This window comes from Martes martes (genome assembly GCF_963455335.1).
Source record: "Martes martes genome assembly, chromosome: X".
NCBI lineage: Eukaryota > Metazoa > Chordata > Mammalia > Carnivora > Mustelidae > Martes > Martes martes.
Window position 1 is genome coordinate 109,603,174 of NC_137897.1, and position 25,405 is coordinate 109,628,578.

Genomic DNA, 25,405 nt, shown 5'->3' on the forward strand with positions numbered 1-25,405 from the left:
AATTTAAAACACAAAACATTAGCAGAAACAGAGAAGATCAAATCTATCAGGCTTTCACACGTAAAGTAAATGAACGAGGACGAGCAAAACTGGTATCAGGAAGAAAAGTGATAAATTTTCAATTAAGCTGAATCTGGTGTTTAATGAAGTAAAACTATTAATTTGAACTCTTTTAAACTTTAATACATGTCATTGTATTTAATGATACACAATATATGTCCTTCTAGGTTGAACAAAGATACAAAGTCTATGGAAGTTTTTAAAGAAAGTAACAAATTCTCAACAGGTTTTCTAGTAAAAATGCTACTTTTGGAAATATGTAAAATCATATAAATCTTAAACTATAATATTAGTACTTTACAAAGTTTTATTAGAACAGGTCCTGAAACACCTTTTTAGACACAGGGCATTTTAAAGTTAGAAATGGATTGAAAATTTGTTCGGAGTAATTAAGTTTCTAAAAGGGGAATGGTTGTTTATGGAACTCTTACCTGCACAAGGAAAATGATGAGAAAATAAAAATTTGCAATTCTTCTAAACTGTTCAAATAGATTCTTTGGGAGGAAATTCCAAAGTGTATACTATATGGGAGGAAGGAAAAAAAAGTATTATTAGAAGGAAAACTTGAAAAACCCTAGTAACAACTCATATGGGCCAGATTATCAAAATACTTTGAAAACATGTTAAAACCCACACCTCACACATACAAATAAGCATACGGTTAGAGGTATACTATATAAGAAATGAAGTTTTCATTTGGAGCATCACAGTTGGGTCATCTAGTTCCCAACTTCTGCTTCCCCTGACCTGATCTAAAATAGGTTCCTTGTCAGGCGTTCTCAGATCACCCTATACTTCCTTAATAATACTCGTTACGGTGAATAACTATAGATGTGTGCACTTTTTATTAAAGTTTCTCCCTCAATAGGCAATATGTTTCATAAAGACAGGCTGTTCGTTTGTCTTTTTATTACTTTTCCCCCAACACCTAGCAGACACAAAGACACTCAATAAATTAGCTGGATGAATGAACGAACAAATTAATCCCTCTGGCTCAGCTAACCACTGGAGTCCGATCACCATCACTGATATAACCCTGTCCCTATCAGCAACTTCCGCCCCTCCGAGACAGCTGAGGTGTACTTGTAACCCTGGGTCATGGAAGGCTTTCACTTTAATCAACAACACACCACACTGGGCTTTGGTAACTGGTAACAGGTTAAAGGTTCAATGCTAAGTTAGTACGTGGGCAGAAGAAAACTCTTGGGCCAACTGCTCAATCACATAGACTTTCTCACTAATATCTTAAGCTCAAGGACAAAGTCATTTAAAAATCCCCTTGAGAGGGGCGCCTGGGTGGCTCAGTGGGTTAAAGCCTCTGCCTTCGGCTCAGGTCATGATCCCAGGGTCCTGGGATCAAGCCCCGCATCAGGCCCCGCATCAGGCCCTCTGCTCTGTGGGGAGCTGCTTCCTCCTCTCTCTCTGCCTGCCTCTCTGCCTACCTGCGTTCTCTGTCAAATAAATAAAATCTTAAAAAGAAAATCCCCATGAGAAGGTGAATTTTCTAGATATCTTAATAAAGACCAGAAACCAGAAAGAAAGAAAGGTTTCTTAACCTAAAAGATCTAAATTTACATTTAAACGATCTCCACCACAAATATGGTGAGAAAATATCCATTAAATTAGGTAAGGTGACTGAAATGCCAAAGTTGCAGAGCATGACACAATATATGTGCATTTACTACTAACCTCTCTTATGGGCTCAGGATTCAGGGAATCTCAAGAAAATGAAGATAAATGAAGGCAAACATATTCAGTAAAGGAGCTGCCTTACAACCTACCATGCCAACCTGGAAGGTTCTTCGCCCAGGATTCATGGGAAGTGCCTCCAGGAAGGTCATTCAAAATGAACTACAAAATTACAGTAAGATAGCCCCTCACACCTGTCACAATGGTTAACACAGAAAACACAAGAAACAACGGGTATTGGTGAGGATGCGGAGAAAAAGGAACTGGTCCTCTTGCACTGTTGGCGGGAGTGCAAACTGGTGCAGCCCCTGTGGAAAACAGTATGGAGGGTCCTCAACAAGTTAAAAATAGAGCTGCCCTATGATCCAGTCCTCAAAGTACTGGGCATTTACCTCCAAAATACAAAAACGCTCATACAAAGGGGTACGTGCACCCCTATGTTTTTATGCTTTTATGTTTTTCCATGGAAGCAGCCCCAGTGTGTCCATCGACAGATGAATAGATAAGAGGCGGTGTATATACACGACGGAAAACTACTCAGCCATAAAAAAGGAGGAAGTCTTGCCAATTACAACACGGATGGTGCTAGAGAGTATAATGCTAAGCAAAATAAGTCAGAGAAAGACAAATATGATTTCACACGTATGTGGGATTTAAGAAACAAAACAAAGGTTAAAAGAAAGAGAGAGAGAGAGAGAGAGAGAGACAAACCAAGAAACAGACTGTTAATGACAAAGAACAAACTGACGGTTGAGGGGTGGGGGCTCGGGGAGGGGGGGGGCTGGGTGAAACAGGTGATGAGGATTAAGGATGCACCTGTCGTGATGAGCACCAGGTGATGTCTGGAAGTGTTGAATCGCTATACTGCCATCTGGAACTCATAAAACACTGTATGCTAACTATACTGCAATTTCCAAACTTAATAAGCAACAATGAAAAACGAAGTGCAGAATTGTGTGCATTTGCATCATTTGGGGGAAGAGAATCCATGCTTTTTTATCAGGTTCCCAAGGCAGCTTGTAACCAAAAACAAAAGGGGTCAAACCACTGCTCTAGTCACTTTGAAGCTGATATAGTCCAGGATCAGCACTTAACTGTCCCAGTGACTTAAGATCAATTTTCTAAAACAATAAGCAAAACTCCCACAACAGGCTAACAGCTGAGCTTCTGGCTTGTTGACCTTCTGTTCCCTAACTAAGGGGTTTTTAATTAAACAAACAAACATCAGGGACGGTTAGAGTCCTCTGTGGGGTGTTAACACATCAAAAGGGAACATTTTTGTTGTTGTTTCTAGGCCCCCACTGTTTGTTTACCACTGTTTTAACTTATTAGATGAACTGCTTCCTTGGGGAACTCTGGTTATTACCGTTATAGGCAACTGTTGCTATAAGCCCTCCTCTTTCCTGTATCAGGCCATGAGCTATTACGGGGTCAGGGAACACATCATAAGCCCCTTACCACAGCTGCCTAGAACAATGTTTGGTACAAAGAAGGCACAAGAAATCTTGATCTTAAGTTTTGGCCATTTACTCCACTGCTCATTACCAAGGTGAAGCAGAACTTTCTTTTTTTTTTTAAAGTACCACTCTTTCTCCCATAAATTCAAAAGAGTAAAGGGAGTTACCAGGACACTAGGATTTAGTAACTAGCTAAAAAGGCACCGTCCAGGGAGTCTGAAAAGATTCAAAGAAATGTCCAATAAATGCTACTGAAAATCTGAGTTTTAGAAATGAGGGAGATTGCTAGTGTAATTTTAGGCTTGAAGCTTTAAATTCAAGACAGTCTTTCACATAGGAGTTCTAAATTTAACCTCGGGCATACCTTCAAAGAGTTAGGTGGTGCTCACAGATTCTTAACCCACTGAAGCACCTTCAAGATTAAGGCTCAGAATTTTTAAAGAAAAAAAATGTGTAATGGGGAAATACGATGGAAATTAAAGATCCTAGCAGCAAGCAATCAGTGTTCCTTTTGCTACCCAAGGAGATTTCCAAATTTTGTACCAGCTACAAAATTCTGGTGATTCCCAAAGGTTCCCGCTGATTGTATTAAAGTAGGAAGGCCGCAGAGAACAAGTTTTTCTATGGAAAAGTATTGTGGTCTGCTGGAAGAAAAGAAGACCAATTTTATCAGGAAGTAAAATTTAGATCAAAGTGTTTATCTTCAGTGTTCCCTGCATTAATAAGACTTACTCCCAGCCTTTACCAGGCATTACTGGTGCTATCAGTAAATAAAAAGCACCCATTAATAGAAAGGTATTTTTATCATCAAAGAGTTAAAAAAGGAAGTCAACACTTGGCTACAAAGCTGGAAGGCAGCTAACATACGCTATAAATTGTACATTTCTTCAATAAAATATTCTGGTCAAAAGACAATATGAGGAAGGAAAAGTTCAAATTATGAAAATATTGTTCTCTCCAGAATGGATCCAAAGGCCTCTTTTAAAGAGAGATCAAGCCACACAATTGAAACACATGAGACTGAGCGAATCACCAGTACTGCTCAGGACCGCAGTAATAGCAATCACAGAAATATAATTTAACAAGACCACCTACCCTTTACTGAGTCATTACCATAGGCCAAGCACAGTGCTTAAACTGTGGATTATTTTATTTTGTACTCACCACAATCCTCTGAGGTAAGTACTGTTAGTATCTCCGTTTTACAGATAAGAAAACTGAGACACAGAAGGGTTCAATGCCTTACTTTAAATTCAGACCCAGGTCTTCTGTCTACAAGGATGAAGCTCTTTACCACTACACTATACGTACACTATCCTCTCCTAATTATTCACTGTATTAAGATTTCATTCTTTTTCTGTCGTTCACTGTCAATTCCTCTTTTTCTGCTTTAGAGCTTTTAGGAAAAAGCATGGTAAACTAGAAAAACTGTCAACATATAATATTTACAGAGAAAAGAGAGATGCTAGTCTATCAATGCAGAAATGTTCGCTTCTTTGCTCTGATTTCTAAAAGATATATACCGATACAGAGGTAGATATGCAAATCTGTTCAGAAACAATCTTTATGTGCCTTATGAGCTCTTGACTATTTAAAAAAAAAACCAAATGTACTGTTTTGCCTACCAGTAAAACTGAAGCTAGATAAAATATGAGAAATATTATATTAAATATGAAAAGATTTGACAATTAAACAGTCTTCTAGTTCTTTTACAATCTGAAATCGTGAAATATATTACAACAAAATGGTTATCATTAGTTCAACGACAGTGACATTCACATGTTCCACATAACACACTACGGAAAACAGTAATTCCCTGGAAAGTATTTTAGATTTTCTTTGATGCAAAACACGAGAGAAAACAGAGAAAGGAGCCCCGATGGTACAATGACGTGAAAGGAGCTTTTTATTCAGAGCCACCAGACCTCACAAAGCAGTTCTGCTCCTGGCTTTATCCCTTACTCTGCTTGGTGACCATGGCACTAACTTAGCTTCTCTGGGTTTGCCTTCTCCATCTGTACAGTCTCTTTCAGTTCTGTAAGTCTATGATTCTGAGTCAAAGGACTACTACTGCTCTCCTGGATCTTACAGAGGGAGTTAATAATTTTCTATCAAAGGAACAGTCCCCATCCTGAGCACAGGTATGAAAACTTCTGGCTGAGGACAGATTTTCTGCCACAGGTTCAAGATGAACAGGAAATAGACATTTTATCCAAAGACACTCAGAGTGTTCTATAGGCCCACAGACACATGCTCATTAGGGAACAGTTTTTACTCATTCTGTCCGTATTTTACATGTTAATCTCCTACTTATGTATAATCTGTACTACATCACTACCTCGAGAAATCACATGTGTGTTTGAAAACCAAATGTTCCATTTTTAAAGGAAGGGCTTCTTTCAGGTCCTAGGTGTTCGCAAACTTGCAGTGATCCAACTGTCACTAACATCTTACAACTGCCTTGCCTGGCTACCTGAAGAAGTAAGGACAATCTATCAAGATCTGTCAGTCTATCGATTATCTACCATCTAGCGCCCAGTACCTAACCTGGTCAGCCAAAGGTAAAGATGAGCGAGTTAATATTAGTAGAATGAGGGCGATTGGGTACTAGGAACGATAGAGAGTGCTTTTAGGTACGCAACATCAGCTCCGTTTCACTGATGAGGACATTCACACTCGGAGAAGGACATTCACACTCGGAGATTAATTTGGCCAAGGTCAGACAGCTAGTAAATGGTCAGGCAACAGTGTACTCGAGGAGCTCCCCAGTGGAACAGAAAGAGATAAATGTCATTCTACCGCAGCACCCTCCAAAAGAATGCATTTCATTTAGAACTTAGTCCATCCCCTTAAGAGAAATTCAGGAAGCTTTGGGCAAGTAGATAATTCATAGTTTTAGCACGCTTCAAAGCTTAATGTAGTATGTATCATCAACAGGCATTACAAATAATAAGGGAAAGCAAGTCAATAATATTTCAGCTGTAACAAGACAGAGTGCTACTCTTTAAGAAAAATAGCCCTTTGGCGGGATGATGACCATAGCTGGTATACGGTACAGGTGTGCACACCCATGCACCTGCATATATAAATACACCAGCTTCCTTGGAAGCACAGATAAGTGCATTATCTGGTTCACTATATGAATCACTACATGTATCTACCAAATTAAAAAAAAAACAACTTACCTTGGATGAGACTATTCTATTATCACAAAATCTTTGTGCAATGTAAGCTTCTGTTTCTGAAACTGGATGATTGCCAACAAACACTGTGCGCGTACCGACTCTTTTCTCTTCTCCAGCACACTGACCAAGAGAAAGGGGGGAAAAGTCAGTTTCTTATCACATTTGTCCATGCTTCTGCTGAGTTCAGAGTCTTTGCGGAAGCACATCTGACAATCCCTGAGAGACAGAGAGAGCACCAGCGAGGAGAGAAAACCCTGTTAAGCTATTCAAACTCCACTGGGCTCTTAGCTGCTGACTTAGTGAAGATTAGTGAGAGGGCTGCTTGAGACAACTGTGCTGAGGCCAACCCTACTATTTTAAAATGTGTAAATTAAAAGAAATCCTAGAAAAACAGTATTTTTATTGCCATTTTTCTTTCTTCCACAAAATCTCAACTGTCACCATCGCAGCAACACACTCAAAAGGTCAGATTGGGAATATTTAATATATCATACAACAACCACTGAAGACCATTTTGTCAGTTCCTTACCAGAGAACACAAAGCAGAATGCAAATTACTTCTAAATAGTAAATAATTACTTATAAATATAGAGATACAGAATGGCTGTCTCGGGCCACCTGGGTGGCTCAGTGGGTTAAGCCTCTGCCTTCGGCTCAGGTTATGATCTCAGGGTCCTGGGATTGCGCCCCGCATCAGGCTCCTTGCTCAGAAGGAAGCCTGCTTCTCCCCTGTGTGCCATTCCCCCTGCTTGTGCTTGCTCTCTCACTCACTCACGCTGTCAAATAAATAAAATCTTAAAAAAAAAATAGAATGGCTGTCTCTAACGACGATCAACTATTTCTACAAAGAAAAGTTGTAATTCTTTGGTTTTACAGGAAAGACATCCTTTGTGATTTCTCAGAGCCTACTGTCAAGAAGTCCCATTTCACACAATGTATCTCTGATGTCCATTTTACATTTTTAATTTTAATTTTTCTTTTTCTTTTTCTTTTTTTTTTTTTTAAGAGAGGGAGACAGGGCTCGGGGCAGAGGAAGAAGAAGAGAGAGAGAATTCCCAAGCAGGTTCCATGGCCAGTGTAAAGCCTGAAGCGGGGCTCGATCTCACAACCCTGAGATAATGACCACAGCCGAAACCAAGAGTCAGTTGCTTAACCAACTGAGCCACCCATGTGCCCCCCCCACTTCTACATTTTAAAAGAAGGTTCTAGAAGTTCTAGAATCTAGAAGTTCCGAGGTTGGGCTCCATTTTACCTTACTTTTTTATTTCACTGAAGCTTTACCTTGTTTTTTGTTTTTAAAGATTCTCCAATAAGTTTATTTTGCAAATTTTTTGCATTTTATGTTTTATTGGCTTACAGTGTTATAAAGAGAAAAATGTACACAATTTTGAACACTGAGCTATTTATCATTTTAATATGAATTCAGATATTCTTTAGTTTATTTCTAATTGACCTTCAAATGCAGCAGCTCGTAAGTTTAGTGTAAGTACTCTCGCCACCCCATGGTACCCCAACACTGAGTCAGAATTCAAGATACAGATACATATACAAATACAAAACACACATAAACAGACAGAAACAAGCCTTTTATGAAGTAAACAAATCCTTTATAATGTAAATAACGGTTCCCTTTTGGAACTTTGCATATCCAGTGCATGCCTTTTCTGAAATTGGGATATTCACACTTCTCAGACACAATCTTTATAAAGCGAAGCATTTATCTCTTTGCAAACTCAGGTAATTCTTGAGAGCAATATTTTTCTTACTGATCTGAAAAGAACGGAGTGTGGAAGGTCAAAGAGTTTAAAGCACCTGAAATGATCAAAACAGAAGAGGTCTGAAAAATAATATATCTACTAGTGTAGGGAGAAATATCTTAAGTCTAGATTCTATTGAAAATCTTGATATTCAAAGGAATAGCTTTGGACTCATTGCCAAAAACTCAGATGTTTTTCTCAGTTAATTACAAGGAAGAATGTTTATTTCAGAAGATATATTAAGTCTTTGAAGTAAGAATGAAAGGATCACACAATTTAATTTCTATATAAATGGCTGAATATACAAAGTATCAAACATAAACAGCAGTGTAGCAAGAAAACAAATTAGCAGAAATAATTACTCAACAGTAGCAATAATTAAGACCACCATTTGAAAGATCTTCTATACACCATGAACAAAAATTATTGTTATAAGATTTTATAGCACACAACTGAATTCAGTTTTTTTTTAAAGATTTTATTTATTTATTTGTCAGAGAGCGAGAGAGAGAGAGAGAGCGAGCACAGGCAGACAGAGTGGCAGAGGGAGAAGCAGGCTCCCTGCGGAGCAAGGAGCCCGATGTGGGACTCGATCCCAGGACGCCGGGATCATGACCTGAGCCGAAGGCAGCCGCCCAACCAACTGAGCCACCCAGGCGTCCCCTGAATTCAGTTCTAATGCACTACTATTATACCTCTTTCTTCTTCAGTATTAGTGGACCCACATAATTTCCTATCAATTCACGGTGTTTATGATGCGAACCATCACATTCAGGAAAGTCCTAGAACACCAACACTGACAATAAGCTGCTTTAGGAAGACACAGATCTTGGATGTTTACTTCATTTACTACTTTGGGATTTTCCTTTTGTATTTTAAGATTCATCAAGCTTGGGGGGCCTGGGTGGCGCTGCCCATTGAGTGTCAGACTCTTGGTTTCAGCTCAGGTCATGAACTCAGGGTCAGGAGATAGAGCCCTGCCAAGGGCTCCCACTCAGCCCCAGCCCCAAGTCTGCTTATGTTTCTCTTTCCCTCTGCCCCAACCACCCCACACTTTCTCTCTCTCTCTCTCAAATAAGTGAATAAATCTAAAAAAAAAAAAAAAGATTAATCAAGCTATTGTTCTGTTGTTTTTTCTTTGAGAGGAATGGGCTAATTGCAAGGGAGCTACGTAGTGCAAGTACACTACAGAAAGTCGATAACCGAAGCCATTCTGAAACCCTGAGCTGAGTGAACCAGTTACGCTCTGGGGGACAGAGAGCTGCTTTAGCTTCGGAAAGCTGCACGATCAGGATGTGGGCCAGCTCTCCCGCCCCATCGTCCCCAGCAGCCACCATTCCTGAGACCCACTGCTCTCCAGCTGAGCTGCCATGCCTCTACTCTGTTTTCTTACCTTAAATCAGGATAATACACTTTTTAAAAAAAGATTTTATTTGAGAGATTGAGAGACAGCATGAATGCGGGGGTGGGGAGGGCAGTGGGGGAGGGAGAAGCAGACTGCCCACTGAGCAGGGAGCCCGAGATGGGGCTTGATCCCATGACCCAGTGATCCCGACCTGAGCTGAAACCAACAGTCAGACGCTTAACCGACTGAGCCACCCAGGAGCCCCTGGAATGGTCTCCTTTGGTGTTACTATATTATCATGTTTGAGACAACCATACATTAAAGTCAAAAAAAGATAGGAACCAATATCCACATACATATTTCCATTATTTTTTAAAAAGAGAATTCCCTAGCCCAGAAAGTTTTAAAGTACATAGGCTCAGGGATTTTCCTTCCTTTCAATGATCTATTTAAAAGCTAAAGATGTAATAATCCTGACCCTAATCATTTTTTAGCAAGACTACTTAAGAGATTGCGGGGCGCCTGGGTGGCTCAGTGGGTTAAAGCCTCTGCCTTCTGCTCAGGTCATGATCCCAGGGTCCTGGGATCAAGCCCCGCATCAGGTTCCCTGCTGAGAGCCTGCTTCCCTTCCTCTCTCTCTGCCTGCTTCTCTGCCTACTTGTGATCTCTGTCTGTCATATAAATAAATAAAATCTTAAAAAAAAAAAAGACTACTTACAGATTGCAAAGTTCTCCAAATGTCTGTTTGGATGTATTTCGATCTGAATTACCTTATATCGATTAATTAATTAATTATTATATCGATAATTACCGATACCTTATATCGATATTCTAGGGAAAATGATTTTTTATTTTAAAAAGGTAAAACCCAAGGCGCCTAAGTGGCTCAAAGCCTCTGCCTTCTGCTCAGGTCATGTCCCAGGGTCCTGGGATCGGGCCCTGCATCAAGCCCCGCATCGGGCTCTCTGCTCTGCAGGGAGCCTGCTTCCCCTACACCTCTCCACCTGCCTCTCTGCCTACTTGTGATCTCTGTCTGTCAAATAGATAAATAAAATCTTTTAAAAAAAGGTAAAAACCGGGGCGCCTGGGTGGCTCAGTGGGTCAAGCCTCTGCCTTCGGCTCAGGTCATGTCCCAGGGTCCTGGGATCGGGCCCTGCATCAAGCCCCGCATCGGGCTCTCTGCTCTGCAGGGAGCCTGCTTCCCCTACACCTCTCCACCTGCCTCTCTGCCTACTTGTGATCTCTGTCTGTCAAATAGATAAATAAAATCTTTTAAAAAAAGGTAAAAACCGGGGCGCCTGGGTGGCTCAGTGGGTCAAGCCTCTGCCTTCGGCTCAGGTCATGATCCCAGGGTGCTGGGATTGAGCCCCGCATCAGGCTCTCTGCTCAGCAGGGAGCCTGCTTCCTCCTCTCTCTCTCTCTGCCCGCCTCTCTGCCTACTTGTGATCTCTCTCTCTCTGTCAAATAAATAAATAAATAAATCTTTAAAAAATAAAAAATAAAAAAAGGTAAAAACCAACCAAAAATATAGATAAGACCTCTTGACCCATTATTTTCATTAAAGCTTATTAAATACTTATTTAGTGGGGTACTGCTTTCAAACTCTGTAGGGAATCAGTCAAAAAGTAATTGGGACAAATTCAAGTAGAAGACAGCTGCTTCCTCACTTGCCCAGAGACAGGCCATTATTATTAGAACAATTGACTGTATAAGGTCCTTCACATGCTAAGATTCCATGGTAAATTTTCCAACAGTTCCTGATTATCATTCCAATAAACAAATACCTTTACCAGAATGGCAGCTATAGGGGGCATGTGGGTGACTCAGGTCATGATCTCATGGGTTGTAAGATGGAACCCTGCATTGCGTTCCCTGCTCAGTGGGGAGTCTGCTTCTTCCTCTCTGTCTGCCGTTCCCGCCTGCTCCCGCATGCAGTCTCTTTTTCCCTCTAATAAATAAAGTCTTAAAAAAATATGAAAAGAGGGACGCGTGGGTGGCTCAGTTGGTTAAGCCCCTGCCTTCGGCTCAGGTCATGATCCCAGGGTTCTGGGATCGAGTCCCGCGTCGGGCTCCTTGCTCAGCGGGGAGCCTGCTTCTCTCGCTGCCTCTTCCTGCCTCTCTGCCTGCTTGTGTGTATTCTCTCTCTGACAAATAAATAAATAAAATTTTTTAAAAAATATGAAAAAAATGGCAGCTATATACATTTTGATTCCGGGACGGACTTCTTTGTTTGCAACTGTAATATACAAGGTCCGACATGGCTTACTGATAAGAGCACTAAATTTTCCATAATCTCCATTTTACAAAATGTAAAGAGAAAGTAAATACACCTTGAAGTATAGCTCATTCTGCTTCACCCTTACCCTTACCTTCTGTTTCAAGTTACGGTCTTTGCTGTAGTCCCTACAACGGACCTGAACCTTATAAGGTTCAGACTTGAATTACAGAAAGTGTCAAATTACTTGATAATTCTGCATATACGTATTCATATGTATTTACAACCTTTAGTATTTGTATGGTTTAGTTTTTCACACAATCAAGAAGTGGCTATTGAGGGCGCCTGGGTGGCTCAGTGGGTTAAAGCCTCTGCCTTTGGCTCGGGTCATGATCTCAGGGTCCTGGAATTGAGCCCCACATAGGGCTCTCTGCTCAGCGGGGAGCCTGCCCCCCCCCGCCCTGCCTGCTTCTCTGCCTACTTGTGATCTGTCTGTCAAATAAATAAATAAAATCTTAAAAAAAAAAAAAGAAGTGGCTACTGAATAAATAAGGAAGAGTCACCTTTAATGCCAGTTCTCAGATCATTCTACAAATGGAAAGGAGGAAGAAAAAAAGGAAAATAGGGAGAGGGTCAGTGAAGCGGGATGTTTCCTGCACGGCTAATACAGATTGTTCTCCTCTGTTAGCAGTGGCCACTGATTAGCTTTAAAAAAACAAAAAAAAACAAAAAAAAAACAAAAAAAGAACGAACTGGTAGTTCCGCAATTCTGAATGGTCTTCAACTTTCTTCTCTGGCAGATAATGGCATTCCAGAGAACAAAAGGAAGGAACAAGCTTAACACAATTTTTCAGGCACATAATATTTTTATGAATTCCCTACATGTGAATGGCATTTACAGTTCGACTAAGAGCTTTTGCTATATTATCTCTCTGATCACCTTCAAATAAGGCCTACGTGACCTCTATCTCTATTAAATTGGAGAAAATGGACTGAAATTGCTGTGCAGGTTTGGGAGGGTGGGGGAGGAAGCTTCTGGCAGTGATCATTGTTAGATGAAAAAGGGGCCTGCGAAGAGCTGTATCATGTCCACTCCTGAGCATTTTTTAAAAAGGGGCAAAGTCTCTTCAGCCCAAGGCAGTTTTGGGTCTGCAGTTATCTGGGACGGGCTGGAGTGGGGGTGAAACAGAGGACCTTTCCATGCCTGCTTCACCCTAAAATCTGAAGAACCTGCAATTTCTGGTGGAATTTGCTCTAACTTAGAACATTGTTTAGTTTGCATAAAAATGGCAGCACTGAACTCATGTGTAAATTTCACTGTAATTTTCCACTTGCTGCCAATGTTGAGTGTTAAGACCGTGGTTTTCGGTTCCTGTCATTGTGAATAATGTAGGTAGGTGCTTTAGCCAAGGCAGAGAAACTCCAAGTAGGAATCATAAAAAAAATTTCCCTTTTGGATGGCACACGATGTAGTCTGGAGTGGGAGTGTATGATTCCTGCCACCTCATAATGAATTTTAATTCATTAAGAGTCAATCCTGTGTTGAACTGCTTCCCATCCAAATGTCCTTAGAAATGGCATTTTTAAAAACTGAAATATGCTGGCACGGATTCTATTTTAATGACACATCATACACTATAATAAAAAGTATGGAAAATATTTAAAAATATATACTTACAATATACAAGCTAACAGAGAAACCAATTCCATTTTTTCCCTCAAAATGAAACCACCCTTTTGTGCCCCTGATTTACACTTCCACAGTATAAACTGACTGTTGCAGAGGGGAAAAAAGGTAAGTAATTTATACCAAAACATAGTGTCTTAATAAAAATCAGTGAAATGGCACTGTTATTCAACTAGTACCATCTTAAAATCCCATGCTTTTGCTTGTCATAACACATAAAAAGCTTTTTAAAGTATAATTTGTTTCCTGATTGCCTCCAGACTAGTTACTCAATAAGAACGAAGAGAAAATAGAGACCTCAGTATAAGACGGTCACTATAAAGGCTGGCACAGAATCTAAAACAGGGCTCATGTCCCCGTCCTTTCCGGGTGCTTGCAGACTTAAAATTTATCACTTAGTTATAGATCAATGGTTCTTAATTCTGGCCACACACTGGCTTTAAACACAACACCAATGCCTCGGTCTTTCTTTTATTTAATATTTAATTATACTAGAAGCTCCCCATGCCTGTGAAAACGGCTATCCAATCTTCTCCTTTGAATTAGTGTCTGCTCTTAACTAAGATCCTCCAAGTTTTTAGTATACCAGCCGTAATCCCACATTTCTGAAGTAATTAAAATAATTTAAACAATTAGCTTTACACAGCTTAAAAATATAAATAACCCTCAAACAGTGCCCCCTCCAGTACTTTAAGCTGCTCATAAAATGAGATTCCCCTTCAATACTTATTTTGCCTGTGGTTAATCTACTAACAATTATTTCGATCACAGATAATGAAAATTACAGGCCCTGATGTGATGCAAAGCTACTCGGGTTATCAGCAAATCATCACTGATGTCATCCCTGGCAATTAGAGCATTGTTTTTACTTGTTTATTTTTATATTTAAAAAAATTTTAGGGGCCCCTGGGTGGCTCAGTGGGTTAAAACCTCTGCCTTCGGCTCAGGTCATGATCCCAGGGTCCTGGGATTGACCCCCCACATGAGCCCCACATCGGGCTTTCTGCTCAGCAGGGAGCCTGCTTCCTCCTGTCTCTCTCTGCCTACTTGTGATCTCTGTCTGTTAAATAAACAAATAAAATCTTTCAAAAAAAATTTTTTTAAAGTAGGCTCTGCGACCAGCTTGGGGTCCCACATGGGCCTGAACTCATGACACTGAGATGGAGACCCAAGCCTAGGTCAGGAGTCAGCTCAACCCACTGAGCCACCCAGGAACCCCAAAGTATTATTTTTATTGGTCATTAGACTGCTCTTTGTGAGTTATTAAAGCAAACGTTAAATATCTGCTCAGAAATGAACAGAAACCGATTATTTAAAATTCTGAAAACCTGGCAATGATTTAAAACTGTTCTCTGCACCCCAGCCCTAAAGCTATTTTCTTTGCTGAAGCACCAGTATTTTTGAACAGCATAATCAGTCTTAAAAAGGTCAAATGAACTCAAAATTGAAAGAAAGAACTAGCGTTTCATCAAAATTTCAGGCAACTACTAAAATGCTCCTTGAAGTCAGGATTTCTGTCCCAGGGTTGGGAGGGGTGAGGTGCAGGGAGCACCACAGTGCCAGGGAACATTTCCAGTGTATTAATCCTCTCAGTTAAAATTGCTACAATGTACTCAGTGGTCACATTGCGGAGGTTTCCAAGCCCATTCCATTACAAGAAGCCAAGAAGAATAATCTTGATCTTTAACTGACAGGCGTAACTCTAAAAGGAGCCTTAAAATCGCACTTTTCAGATTTTGCTTTTATGGCATCTTCTTAAGTGATTAAGGTGTCTCTCCTTTGCCAGGGGTAGTGAAGCAAGACCAGGACAAGACACTTTGTGTTGTCTTGCCTTTAAAGCTTTATTATGGTCATATTAACCAAAAATCTCAACCACCTGATCAAAAGACAAATGATACTCAAAGTACATCCCTAGACACAAAGATCGTCTCTAATTAGGCATTCCTGATGGCAGCACATTTAACAGAACAGAATCTCCTACAGGAAATGGATACGAAACCCCACAAAACCAAAAACCTCAATCAGCAAGCACAATGCCTAGGACTTAGGTACGAACAATGCCTTGTTTGGAAATTAAAGAGTTAGACTTTGATTATCTAAATGTGATCCGCTGAGCAGTTTAATTTCACCGGGGACAATCAATTCTACATGTTCTCAATCTGATACCCCTCCCCCACCACGCCTTTACTCCAAGAGCCTCAGGGCTACAAAAATGTGGCTCTGAAGATGAAATATAGCCGTCTTTAGGATGGCTAATAATCGATAGATCAAAACTGCTGTAAGCATTTAGTAATTCAACACTCTAACAGGAATTTTCCTAATGACTCAAAGATTGTTCCATTTACAGAAAGTAACCGGAGATTCTTAAAGTTCGGACGGGGGGCTCAGCAACTCGCTTTCCTTGCCGGCAGTATTTCTCTAACCGAGAGCCTGACAATATGCACACACAAGCTGGAGATGAACTCACCGTACAGGTCTATAAGCCTGGAGAAGTTATTTTCCACTTTCAGTATCCACAGCTACATACCACCTTGCATTCCAAACACTTAACAAACTTAAAAAAAAAAATCTCAACAGAGAAGTACCCAACTTGTAAGGTTAGGAACGACTGACTGATAACCCTGCAAAGCATTTACCATAGCCCTGGGGAAATGGATAAAAATGTATATGCAAATAGAAAGCAGTAAGTCCCCAAGACCTCAAAGCCCAACCTAGCTGAAAAGAGATCAGAATAAAATATAGATCACAAACCTCAGAGGCAGGAGGGAAAGACGGAACCATCTGCATACCGACATGTGAAAATTTGCTAACACAAAGGCAGCTAAATCGCAGAGAAAACGCGGCAGATTATCAAGCAACTTGTGCCAACCACTGTGATCCTTGCAAAGTTTCTCAGAATTCGGGAAGACAGCCAACTGTGGCTTGCAAGTTTCTGTACCTCCAAGGGAGGCGGCAAAGCAAGCACTAGAAAGCTGGTTTGTTCCTTAAGACTTGGAAGCAACACGCTGGTGTCCTGGCCTCTGTTATCACACCGTCTGACATCTTTTTTGTTACTCTTCTCCAAACACGTGATTCGCCTTTGTAACTTTGGATTTTAAAATATCATTGAAAAAGACTAGTATCACAAAAAATAAAAAAAATGAAAAAAAGACTAGCATCTTGCGCCATATAGCATTTTTCTCCTCATCTTGTAAAGTTCTCTTCTAACCCATGCCTACAATAGATGGACTATGACAAGAACTGGAACTAAAAAAAACAAAACAAAATAAAACAAAACAAAAAAAAAACTTTTTACAAAAGTTCAATTGAACTTTGGGTTTTAGTCAGGTAAATAGTTTAAGAGGAAGAGATACAACCTAGGCATTCGCTATGATACACTGAGTCACCCCCTACCAGAGAGTCACTATTACTGTACCCTGAAGCTTCAAAAATGTATAGCAAAATACTCATATGGCCTAAACAGAAGTTTTTTGTGAAGTTCCTTAGGGCTGAAGGATTTTTTAAATCACTTTTTAGAGATCTCACAGGTAAGGCAGTTTTATCTCAGCAGCAAACAGTAATGCCCAAAAATGGTTAGGAAAGGAACCACTGGACATTATGGTGAAAAATGCCTTTACCAATATCTACCTAGAAGAGACAAATTGTCATCCAAATATCACTTTCTAGGCTGCCAGAGAAGAATTTTCATTACAGTGTAGGAAGATATAAACCTTGGCAGAGCAAAACAAAAACAAAAACAAAAAACCCCACAAGAAACAAAAAACAAACAAACAAAAAACATTGTAGAAGAGCTGCCTGATGCCCCAAACAGGGTTTTATCTCCCATTTCAATGATAGCATCATTATTATAAAGGTGATAGTAAGTTTCTAGAAAGATCTAACAGTTCAAATGTATGCTGGAGTATGTCCAGTGGAACCAATGAATGCATTCCCCCCCCCCCAGTATTGTTAAATATTATACAGAAAGCAAACTAGCTAGCAAATGAATGTCCAGGATGTAAATGTAATCGGTTTAAATAGCACACCCAGGTTATACCTGTTATTTTGACATTCCCAACAAAAGAGGTAAGTAAAAAACAAGCTTCCATTGTGGAGAAAGGCTGAGCTGAATAACCAAGAGGGCCTGAGTTGTGACTCAAGCCTCACAAAGGTAGCCCTTTCCCCGGTGCAGTATCTCTGGCCTTCCATTGAACCATGTTCTAGTGGCAACTTCTGGGCTCAAATAACAATGTCTTTAAAGAAGTCTGTTCTTGAAAACAGCACCTTCTCTATAGCTGAAGGCTTTTAGGGTAAGGTTTGGAGGGAATAGGAGAAGCAGTAAAGACGTGACCCTGGGAAGTACTGTTGATACCTACGCTTATACTATACACCTTATTATGTACCTACGACTTACAGGTGAGCCTCCACTTTCTTAAGAGTAAAAGAAGGTCCAAAAAAAAAAAGAGTAAAAGAAGGTCAAAGAACTTAAAAGACAGCTTATTGTAGGATTAACAAAACACCCAGAGATCACTTTAAAAAGACTGTAAAGGCTATTTACTTAAGAAGAGGATGAAGCTCGCAGTTACTAACCAACTATGTGAATATTGCAATTCCAGAAACCGGGTCAGCAGCACAGAACTAGGCAATGGCCTCAACATAATTCAAGTGTAAATGTGTTATTTTCACATTGTGTTCCGGCAAGAAAGTTTCTGGCTCTACGGAAGACGCACAGGCAATTCTGATCTCAGGTCACCCTATACAAAGGGACAGGGTGAATTATGGCCCATTGGCAGAGAGCGCTTGGCGCTGAAAACACTGTTCCTTAGCGTGCATGGAGAGGACTACAGGTGGCCAGGGAGGTTGTCAGGTGGCACATCTGCCCACTAGTGAGAGCCACTCAAGGAGTCCCGGGAGACTGCTGTCTATAAGATAAGCCATTAGTCCTTTGGAATTGTTGATCTGCTGTCACGGCTGTAAAACTAGCAAACCATTTCTCCCTTCGAGGCAGAGCACACAGTCACTTGGGAACTTTCTTGGAACTTCTTCCCTCCCAAAAGCTTTAGATTCGAAGCTGCTGGGCACTACAAAGATCGGGTGCTGCTATAAATTTAACAGGTAACCTGTAATTATTCCTAAAACATGCTTAAAAGACTTACCAGAAATTAGCAATGTGTTTGAAGCATAATGTCTAACTTTCAGTGTATTTGAGAAAGACCACACCAAATACTTGATTTATTAATGGCTTCACTGTATTATTCATGTCTATTTTTGTTCGTGTATAATAAAAATTCGTTTGTGAAAAAAATTTTAGGGGGAGGGAGGGGACGAGGAGGGGAGAGGGAGACAGAGCAAGAGAATGAATCTTAAGGCGGGTGTGAAGCCTGACTCGGGGCTCTATCTCATAACCCTGAGATCATGACTGGAGCCAAAATCAAGAGTCAGATGGAAACTTAACTGACTGAGCAACCAAGGATCCCTGATTTGTGAAAATATTTTTTAAAGATTTTATTTATTTATTTGACAGAGAGAGCGAGAGACACAAGCAGGCAGAGCAGCAGAGGGAGAAGCAGGCTCCCCACCAAGCAGGGAGCCCGACGCAGGGCTCGATCCCAGGACCCTGGGATCACGACCTGAGCTGAAGGCAGTCACCCAACCAACCGAGCCACCCAGGCACCGCAGATTTGTGAAATTTTAATATGCCTTTGGGTAGTGCCAACTACGACTGCCACCATAAGATGGACTGGAAGAATATCAGAATATATCGCACAATGTTTCCCAAACTGCATAGCATGGGACAATAATGAGGTTCCTCAGAGAACCTCTGGGCAGCAGGGAAAGGCTGCTCCTATAATCCTCCCTCTCCGGGGCAGTGCTATTCCTTTTTCTTTCTTTCTTTTTAAGATTGATTTATTTTAGAGCAAGAGCGAGTGCACATGAGCGGGAAGGGAAGAGGGAGATCGTGGCGCTCGATCTCACAACCCTGGGACCATGACCTGAGCTGAAACTAACAGTCGGATGCTTAACCCACTGCACTACCCAGGTGCCCCTGGGCAATGCTATTCTAATATATTTCTTACCTCTTCACAATCAGTAATATCAGCAAGGCACTCAAGAATATGAGGTGAGATAATTGTTAAATCCGTGACAACTTCTCTCCATGTAGGCCAAAAATAGGTAAGGAAAATTAAGCGTTTGGCCATGATCCCAAGTGGGTACTTCTACTTCTAAGGCTTAACTCTAAGAGGCAAGAAACCAGGAACCAATTGCCTTCTACCGATTAGCCTGTGTGTGTCTTAGAGAAGTCCGAGAACTGATGTTTTCCTAGGTAACTCAAGGAGAGCTTGACTGAGTAATCTAAAAAGGTACAGGGGAATCGGGGCCAGATTTCGAGCAATAAAACAGGAAATGTGGTTTTGGATGTTGTATCATTTGCCACCTGTTTCAGCCTGGACCAAAACAAACAAAAAAACTGTTTAAGGGTGGGAAAGAGATTCCTTGTTTGAGGATAAAGAGTAATTTACAAGCCAATGCACATGAGAAAATTATGTATTCAGGACGAAATTTATTCATAGGCTTCTAAGTAGAAAAGGAAGGAAAAATGAAACACAAGTCACCAAGAACAAAGAAAGGCTTGCGTGCCTTCGGGGTGCTAATTTGGTACACTAAAAGGGACATTAGCTTTTTGGGGCTTTAAGGATGTCCATTTAAACCACCACAGTGTCAATTTATTTAATGGTAAGCTTTACCTATGAAAAAATGAATGCCTTCTCAAATGTGCCTGTGACCCAAGGGAAACGGTTTATTCTTCTGATAAAATAGAATGAACTCTATGTCCTGGCAGTCAGGGTACAAACAACCTCAAGTTAAAACAGGTTAGGATTAACCACCATTAAGAACAATTTAAAAAATTAATGAACCATTTAGAATTACAAATTTTACTTGTACAAAGGTTTTTTACTATAAAATGAAACACACACAGAGATAGAAAACCACTTGAAAGAATTTTTATTAGAGCAGACACATTCAAAATGTATGACTTCTCAAAAACGAGCACTAAAACTCACAAAGGTCATACCACCCCCAGACCAAACATTTTTTTGTTTTGTTTTTTACCAGACAGGACAAACAGTAATTTGAGACTCTGTTCAAGTACATAATTGAAAACAGCAGTGAGATATTTCCGAAGCACACACAGGGGGTATTGAGAACAATTATAAGAATTTTACAGCCAACATTAAAAATACCTGGCAAGCTTTGAACAGGAAAAATGCTTTCAGTTAAATCATGAAACGGCACAGTGGTTGTAGCATTAAGTGACTGTTGCTCAGTGGAACACAGCAGATTAGTCGTGAGGAGGACTGGGTAATCAAATGTGCACAAAGACTCAATTCTCCTGATTGCAATGCATTTCACTCTACTTCGCATTATAAAAGGCATACGTGTACGCAAATGTGTTCACACATTTCTAAGTCTCTTCTTACTCTACCTTGTAAACTCAGACATGATGTAAAACCTTCTAAACACCAATAAAAAGAAAACAATTACAGCATTAGGTAAGGGCAGGAAATTGGCAGAACCCAACAGAACACAGATGACTCTGGAAGGTTATAAGTTCAAGGGCATCTGCACATGTTAGCATTATTATTGGTGGACTCGTGACTGGGGATGGGCAAGAATAATCTTAGAGTGTGAGTATTCTAAGACGGCTGTTTGGCTTCCAGCCATTTGCTACAGTCTCTGCCCTAGAGGAAAGATAAGCAGGTACATTTCTTTGTTGGGCGCTGGGCACAGTTAGCTTTTAAAAAAAAAAAAAAAGAGGAATAAAGGGAAAGAGCAAGGAAATGGATAGAAATATAAATGGGTCAAACCAAAAGAAATTACCTGTGATGAGAACATTTTTCCGTTAAGATTGCACAGGGCTTCATCATCATTCTCAATGCAACTCTCAAAAGACACCTCCAATAGAAGAGTTTTTAAGCACCACATATATTCAGAAGGAAGAAATTGCTCTAGATGTCAGGATTAGTCTTTCAGACCTCATCTTTGATCCTAAAAATGGTGGGTAAGAGGAAAAGGTGCGGTTCTCCTAATAGTTGCAAGCTTTTCTTAGAAGACAATGTACCAAAATGATGTCGGGACAGTGATTTTATGGATTTAGAATCCAATTCAGTCCAGTGTGCACCTCTGAGTGTCACTGTCACTTTTCATAATATCGAGCAACAATGTGATACGGTATCAAAGAATGAAATACTGTGAATAAGGGGAGGTTCATTCATGCATATGATTAATTAAATTAGATTTTATTTATCTGAGAGAGAGAGAACACAAGCGGGGGTGGGGGGGTAAGAGGGAAAGGGAGAAGCAGTCTCCCCACTGAGCAGGGAGTCTGAGACATGGGGCTTGGTCCCAGGACCCAGAGATCACAACCTGAGCTGAAGGTAGACATTTAACCGACTGTGCCACCCAGGCGCCCCTCATTCATGTATTTTAAAGGTAACATTCTTCTAGGATGGCTAGAATTTTAAATAGACACGGAAAATAAAAAGTGTTGGTGAGGATGTGAAGATATTGGAACTCCCATACATTGCTGGTAGAAATGCAAAATCGCTCATTGTTCAGCCTCTGTGGAAAACAGTCCGGTGGTTCATCAAAAAGCTAAACAAGGAATTATCTTGAGCCAGCAAGTTTACTCTTACGTGTATACCCCAAAAGAACGGAGACAGGTGTTCAAACAAAAACTTATACACTGATGTTCAGAGCAGCACTATCTACAGCGGAGTCAAAAAGTGGAAGCCATTCAAATACCTACCAACAATGCGTGGATAAACCAAGTGTGGTCTGTCCACCCGGTGGAATACTATTCAGGTGTAAAAAGGAATGAACTACTCATGCATGCGACACGACAGGAAGGAACCTTATAAACATTAGGCTAAGCGAGAGAAGCCAGGCACAAAAGGTCACACATTGTAGGGTTCCATTTATATAAAATATTCAGAATAGGTAAATCCATAGAAACAGAAAGCAAGTTGGTACTTGTCAGGAGCTGGAAGGAAGGCAGACTGGGGAGTGACCACTTAATGGTTATGAAGTTTCCTTTTGAGGTGATGAAAAGGCTACAGAACAGGATGGATTTGGTGGTTTCACGTGTGAATGTACTAAACGCCACTGAATCATTTTTAAAATTATTAATTTTATGTTATGTGAATTGCACCACAGTAGAAAAAAAAAACAAACAAAAAAACTAACAACTTATAGCAGGTCACAAGGCAAAACTGTTAATACAGTTGATGTCTCCATTCAACCGTATTTACTGAGCCCCTACTATGCACAATACTGTAGATAAAGTGACAAATAAAAAAAAATTGACACCGTTCCTGCCCTCAAGGAGCTTGGGGTGTAGTGGGGGAGACCAGATAGTCACCAAATACTTACACAGATCAGCCAAGTAGCAGGAATGATGGCCATGCTGCGTGGGAGAGCTGACCCAGCCAGGACGACGTGACCACCACGCACACTACAAGGCTGATCAGACAGACCGCTCCTTCAGTCCCTGCTCTAACAGCTTCCCACTGATGTTAAAACTGAAAATGAAAATCCTTACACCGACCTGCAAGGTCTTGCCTCCTGCTTCTCCAGCCTTGTCGAGCCCCAAGCCTCTCCCCCTTGTTCTCTCTGTTCCCGCCTCTGGCCTTCCCTCCAACCGACTTCCATCCTTCCTGCTCCGGGGCTCCCATCCCACATGGAATACCCTCCCCTCGCCCGTGTACCTTCTTAACCTATAGTCACCCCTCAGATCTCTCAACTGTCCCTTTGTCCTAAAAGCCTTCCCTGATGGCAACTCAAATGAAGAGACCTTTTCTCCAAAATCTATGTCTGCTACAGAGAATTTACAATGAACAAAGCCAAAAGAAAATCTCAACTCAGCTTTTCAAAAAGCCCTAACTCCCAAGTCTCCCCCAAATTCTCCTCCAACATCCTGCCAAAGAAATCCTTTGTGAATTCCTTGACTTTGCAGAAAGTGTGTTTTCTTAAATCTTCTGATTAGTTTCAATAAAAACAAGGCCGTGATTGTGACAATAAGAACTTTGTACAGTCTACTGACACAAGCTCATTAAACATAATTTAATGTGACTGGTTATTGTGATGCTCTGTTAACTGATTTATATACGCTTCAGTCAATTTGATGCAGAGCAGTATTCAGATTCATCAATTCCAGATGATTAAACAGTTGATTAAAAGTGGTGGTTATGGTCATTTCTGTTTAAAAAAAAAAAGTCAGGCATCAGGCCAGGAATATAATCCTCAATGTAATATTGTTTCTGTAAAGAAAATCAGATTAGACTTATATTACCTTTGACTTCCATGAATATAACCTGCCATAATGTACAAGGACAAGTTGTAAAGGGTTTTCAGGAGGGCCCATCATCTAGCGAGTATGTGCTGTGGAACAGAGGCTAGGTCCAAGACAAACACAATTCAAATCAGCCTGCCATGAACTGCTCTCTTTTCAAATCTACCTCATTTAATAATCATACACTGGGGCAGGGTGTGTTCTGCAGCATTGATTTCTCTGCAGTAAGAGCACAGAGAAGTATCACTAACATACTGTAAGTTCTACACAAAAAAGACTCTGCTAAAGCTGTCAAAGTACATTTATACAATATTAAGATTATCCCTGTGCTTCCGGGAAGTGAAAATTAACTGCATTTTAAAAATAACATCTCAATGACTAACATATTATTTATATAGTACTTGATATAACAATCTGTAATGAAGCTTGCATAAAGGGTTTACTAATAAATAAGTAAACAACAGGGGCGCCTGGGTGGCTCAGTGGGTTAAAGCCTCTGCCTTCGGCTCAGGTCATGATCCCAGGGTCCTGGGATAGAGCCCCACATCGGGGTCTCTGCTCGGCCCGGAGCCTGCTTCCTCCTCTGCCTACTTGTGATCTCCCTCTCTCTGTCAAATAAATAAATAAAATCTTTAAAAATAAATAAATAAATAAATAAGTAAACAACAGCTTGTAACCAGCATCACTATTTCTTGGATCATCGCTTCCAGTCTTAAAGAACACTACTGAGAAATCCCCACAAAATCCAGATACCCTACTCCAAGTGAAAACCAGGACTAGCTCTTTTTTTTTTCTTTTTCAGAGTTTTCAGATTAATATGGCTATTGGTACAATGAGCTGGGAAAGAAATCTATTTGTTCCAATGAAACTTTAAATAAGAAGATGAAAGCCCAACATTCAAGAGCAGCACAGCCATACGGAAAATCTCTCCTTTCAATCAATATTCAAAAAAACAACCTAGTGAATTTTTCTCCCTTTAGTTTATGCTATTCCTATGCTGAGACTACAGCGGATCTTTTGTAGAAAAACAACTCAAATACACGAGTGGTATATTTCAAAAATTTTTAGCCATTCTGATAGCAGAAAAGGCAAAAAGCCAAAAAAAAGGGGGGGGGTTAAATGCTCTGGAGCTGACAAATAGTGGAACCTAGTAAGATTTTTTTTTTTTTTTTTTTGGTAAGTGGCAATGTCCCCAGGGGTGCCTGGGTGGCTCAATTGATTCAGCATCTGCCTTGGGCTCGGATCATGATCTCAGCATCCTGGAATCAGCCCTGCATTAGGCTCTGCGCTCAGCAGGGAATCTGCTTCCCGCCGTCCCTCCCCACCCCCCTTCCCCTGATTATGCTCAAACAAAGAAAGTGGTAATTTCCCTAAGGAAAATCCTTCTTTCTTCCTATTTCCCCTAGCTAACTCTATTTCTGAGGCTGGGAAATCTCAGGTTATAACTCAAAGACGATGAGCCCATGGCTCCCTAGGCCCCCACATAGCTTGCGTTGCCTAAAGTACATGAGCACGTTTGAAATCCCATACCCTCTTCCTGACCCTCCAAGGTTACCAATCTTCCTCCTGCCACCTTGCCAGTCAACAACGTCCTCCCTTCTTTTATTCTTTCACCATTTGCCACCATGGGAGGTCAATTAGTCAGCAAGCAGGGGCAGACTGGAGTTCACCCCAATCATA

At 40.6% G+C, this 25,405-nt stretch overlaps 1 protein-coding gene across 2 annotated transcripts in view; it reads right to left on the reverse strand.

Moving 5' to 3' along the window:
• Positions 1 to 25,405, reverse strand: part of ATP11C (ATPase phospholipid transporting 11C (ATP11C blood group)) — a 179,926-nt gene that overhangs the window by 89,448 nt on the left and 65,073 nt on the right. For both annotated transcript variants that reach the window (XM_080795248.1, XM_080795249.1), the window contains exons 2-3: positions 6,392 to 6,511; positions 492 to 581 (exon numbers count right to left, since the gene is read on the reverse strand). In XM_080795248.1, coding sequence (XP_080651374.1) covers positions 492 to 581; positions 6,392 to 6,511 — 210 coding nt within the window. The remainder of the gene's footprint in view (positions 1 to 491; positions 582 to 6,391; positions 6,512 to 25,405) is intronic.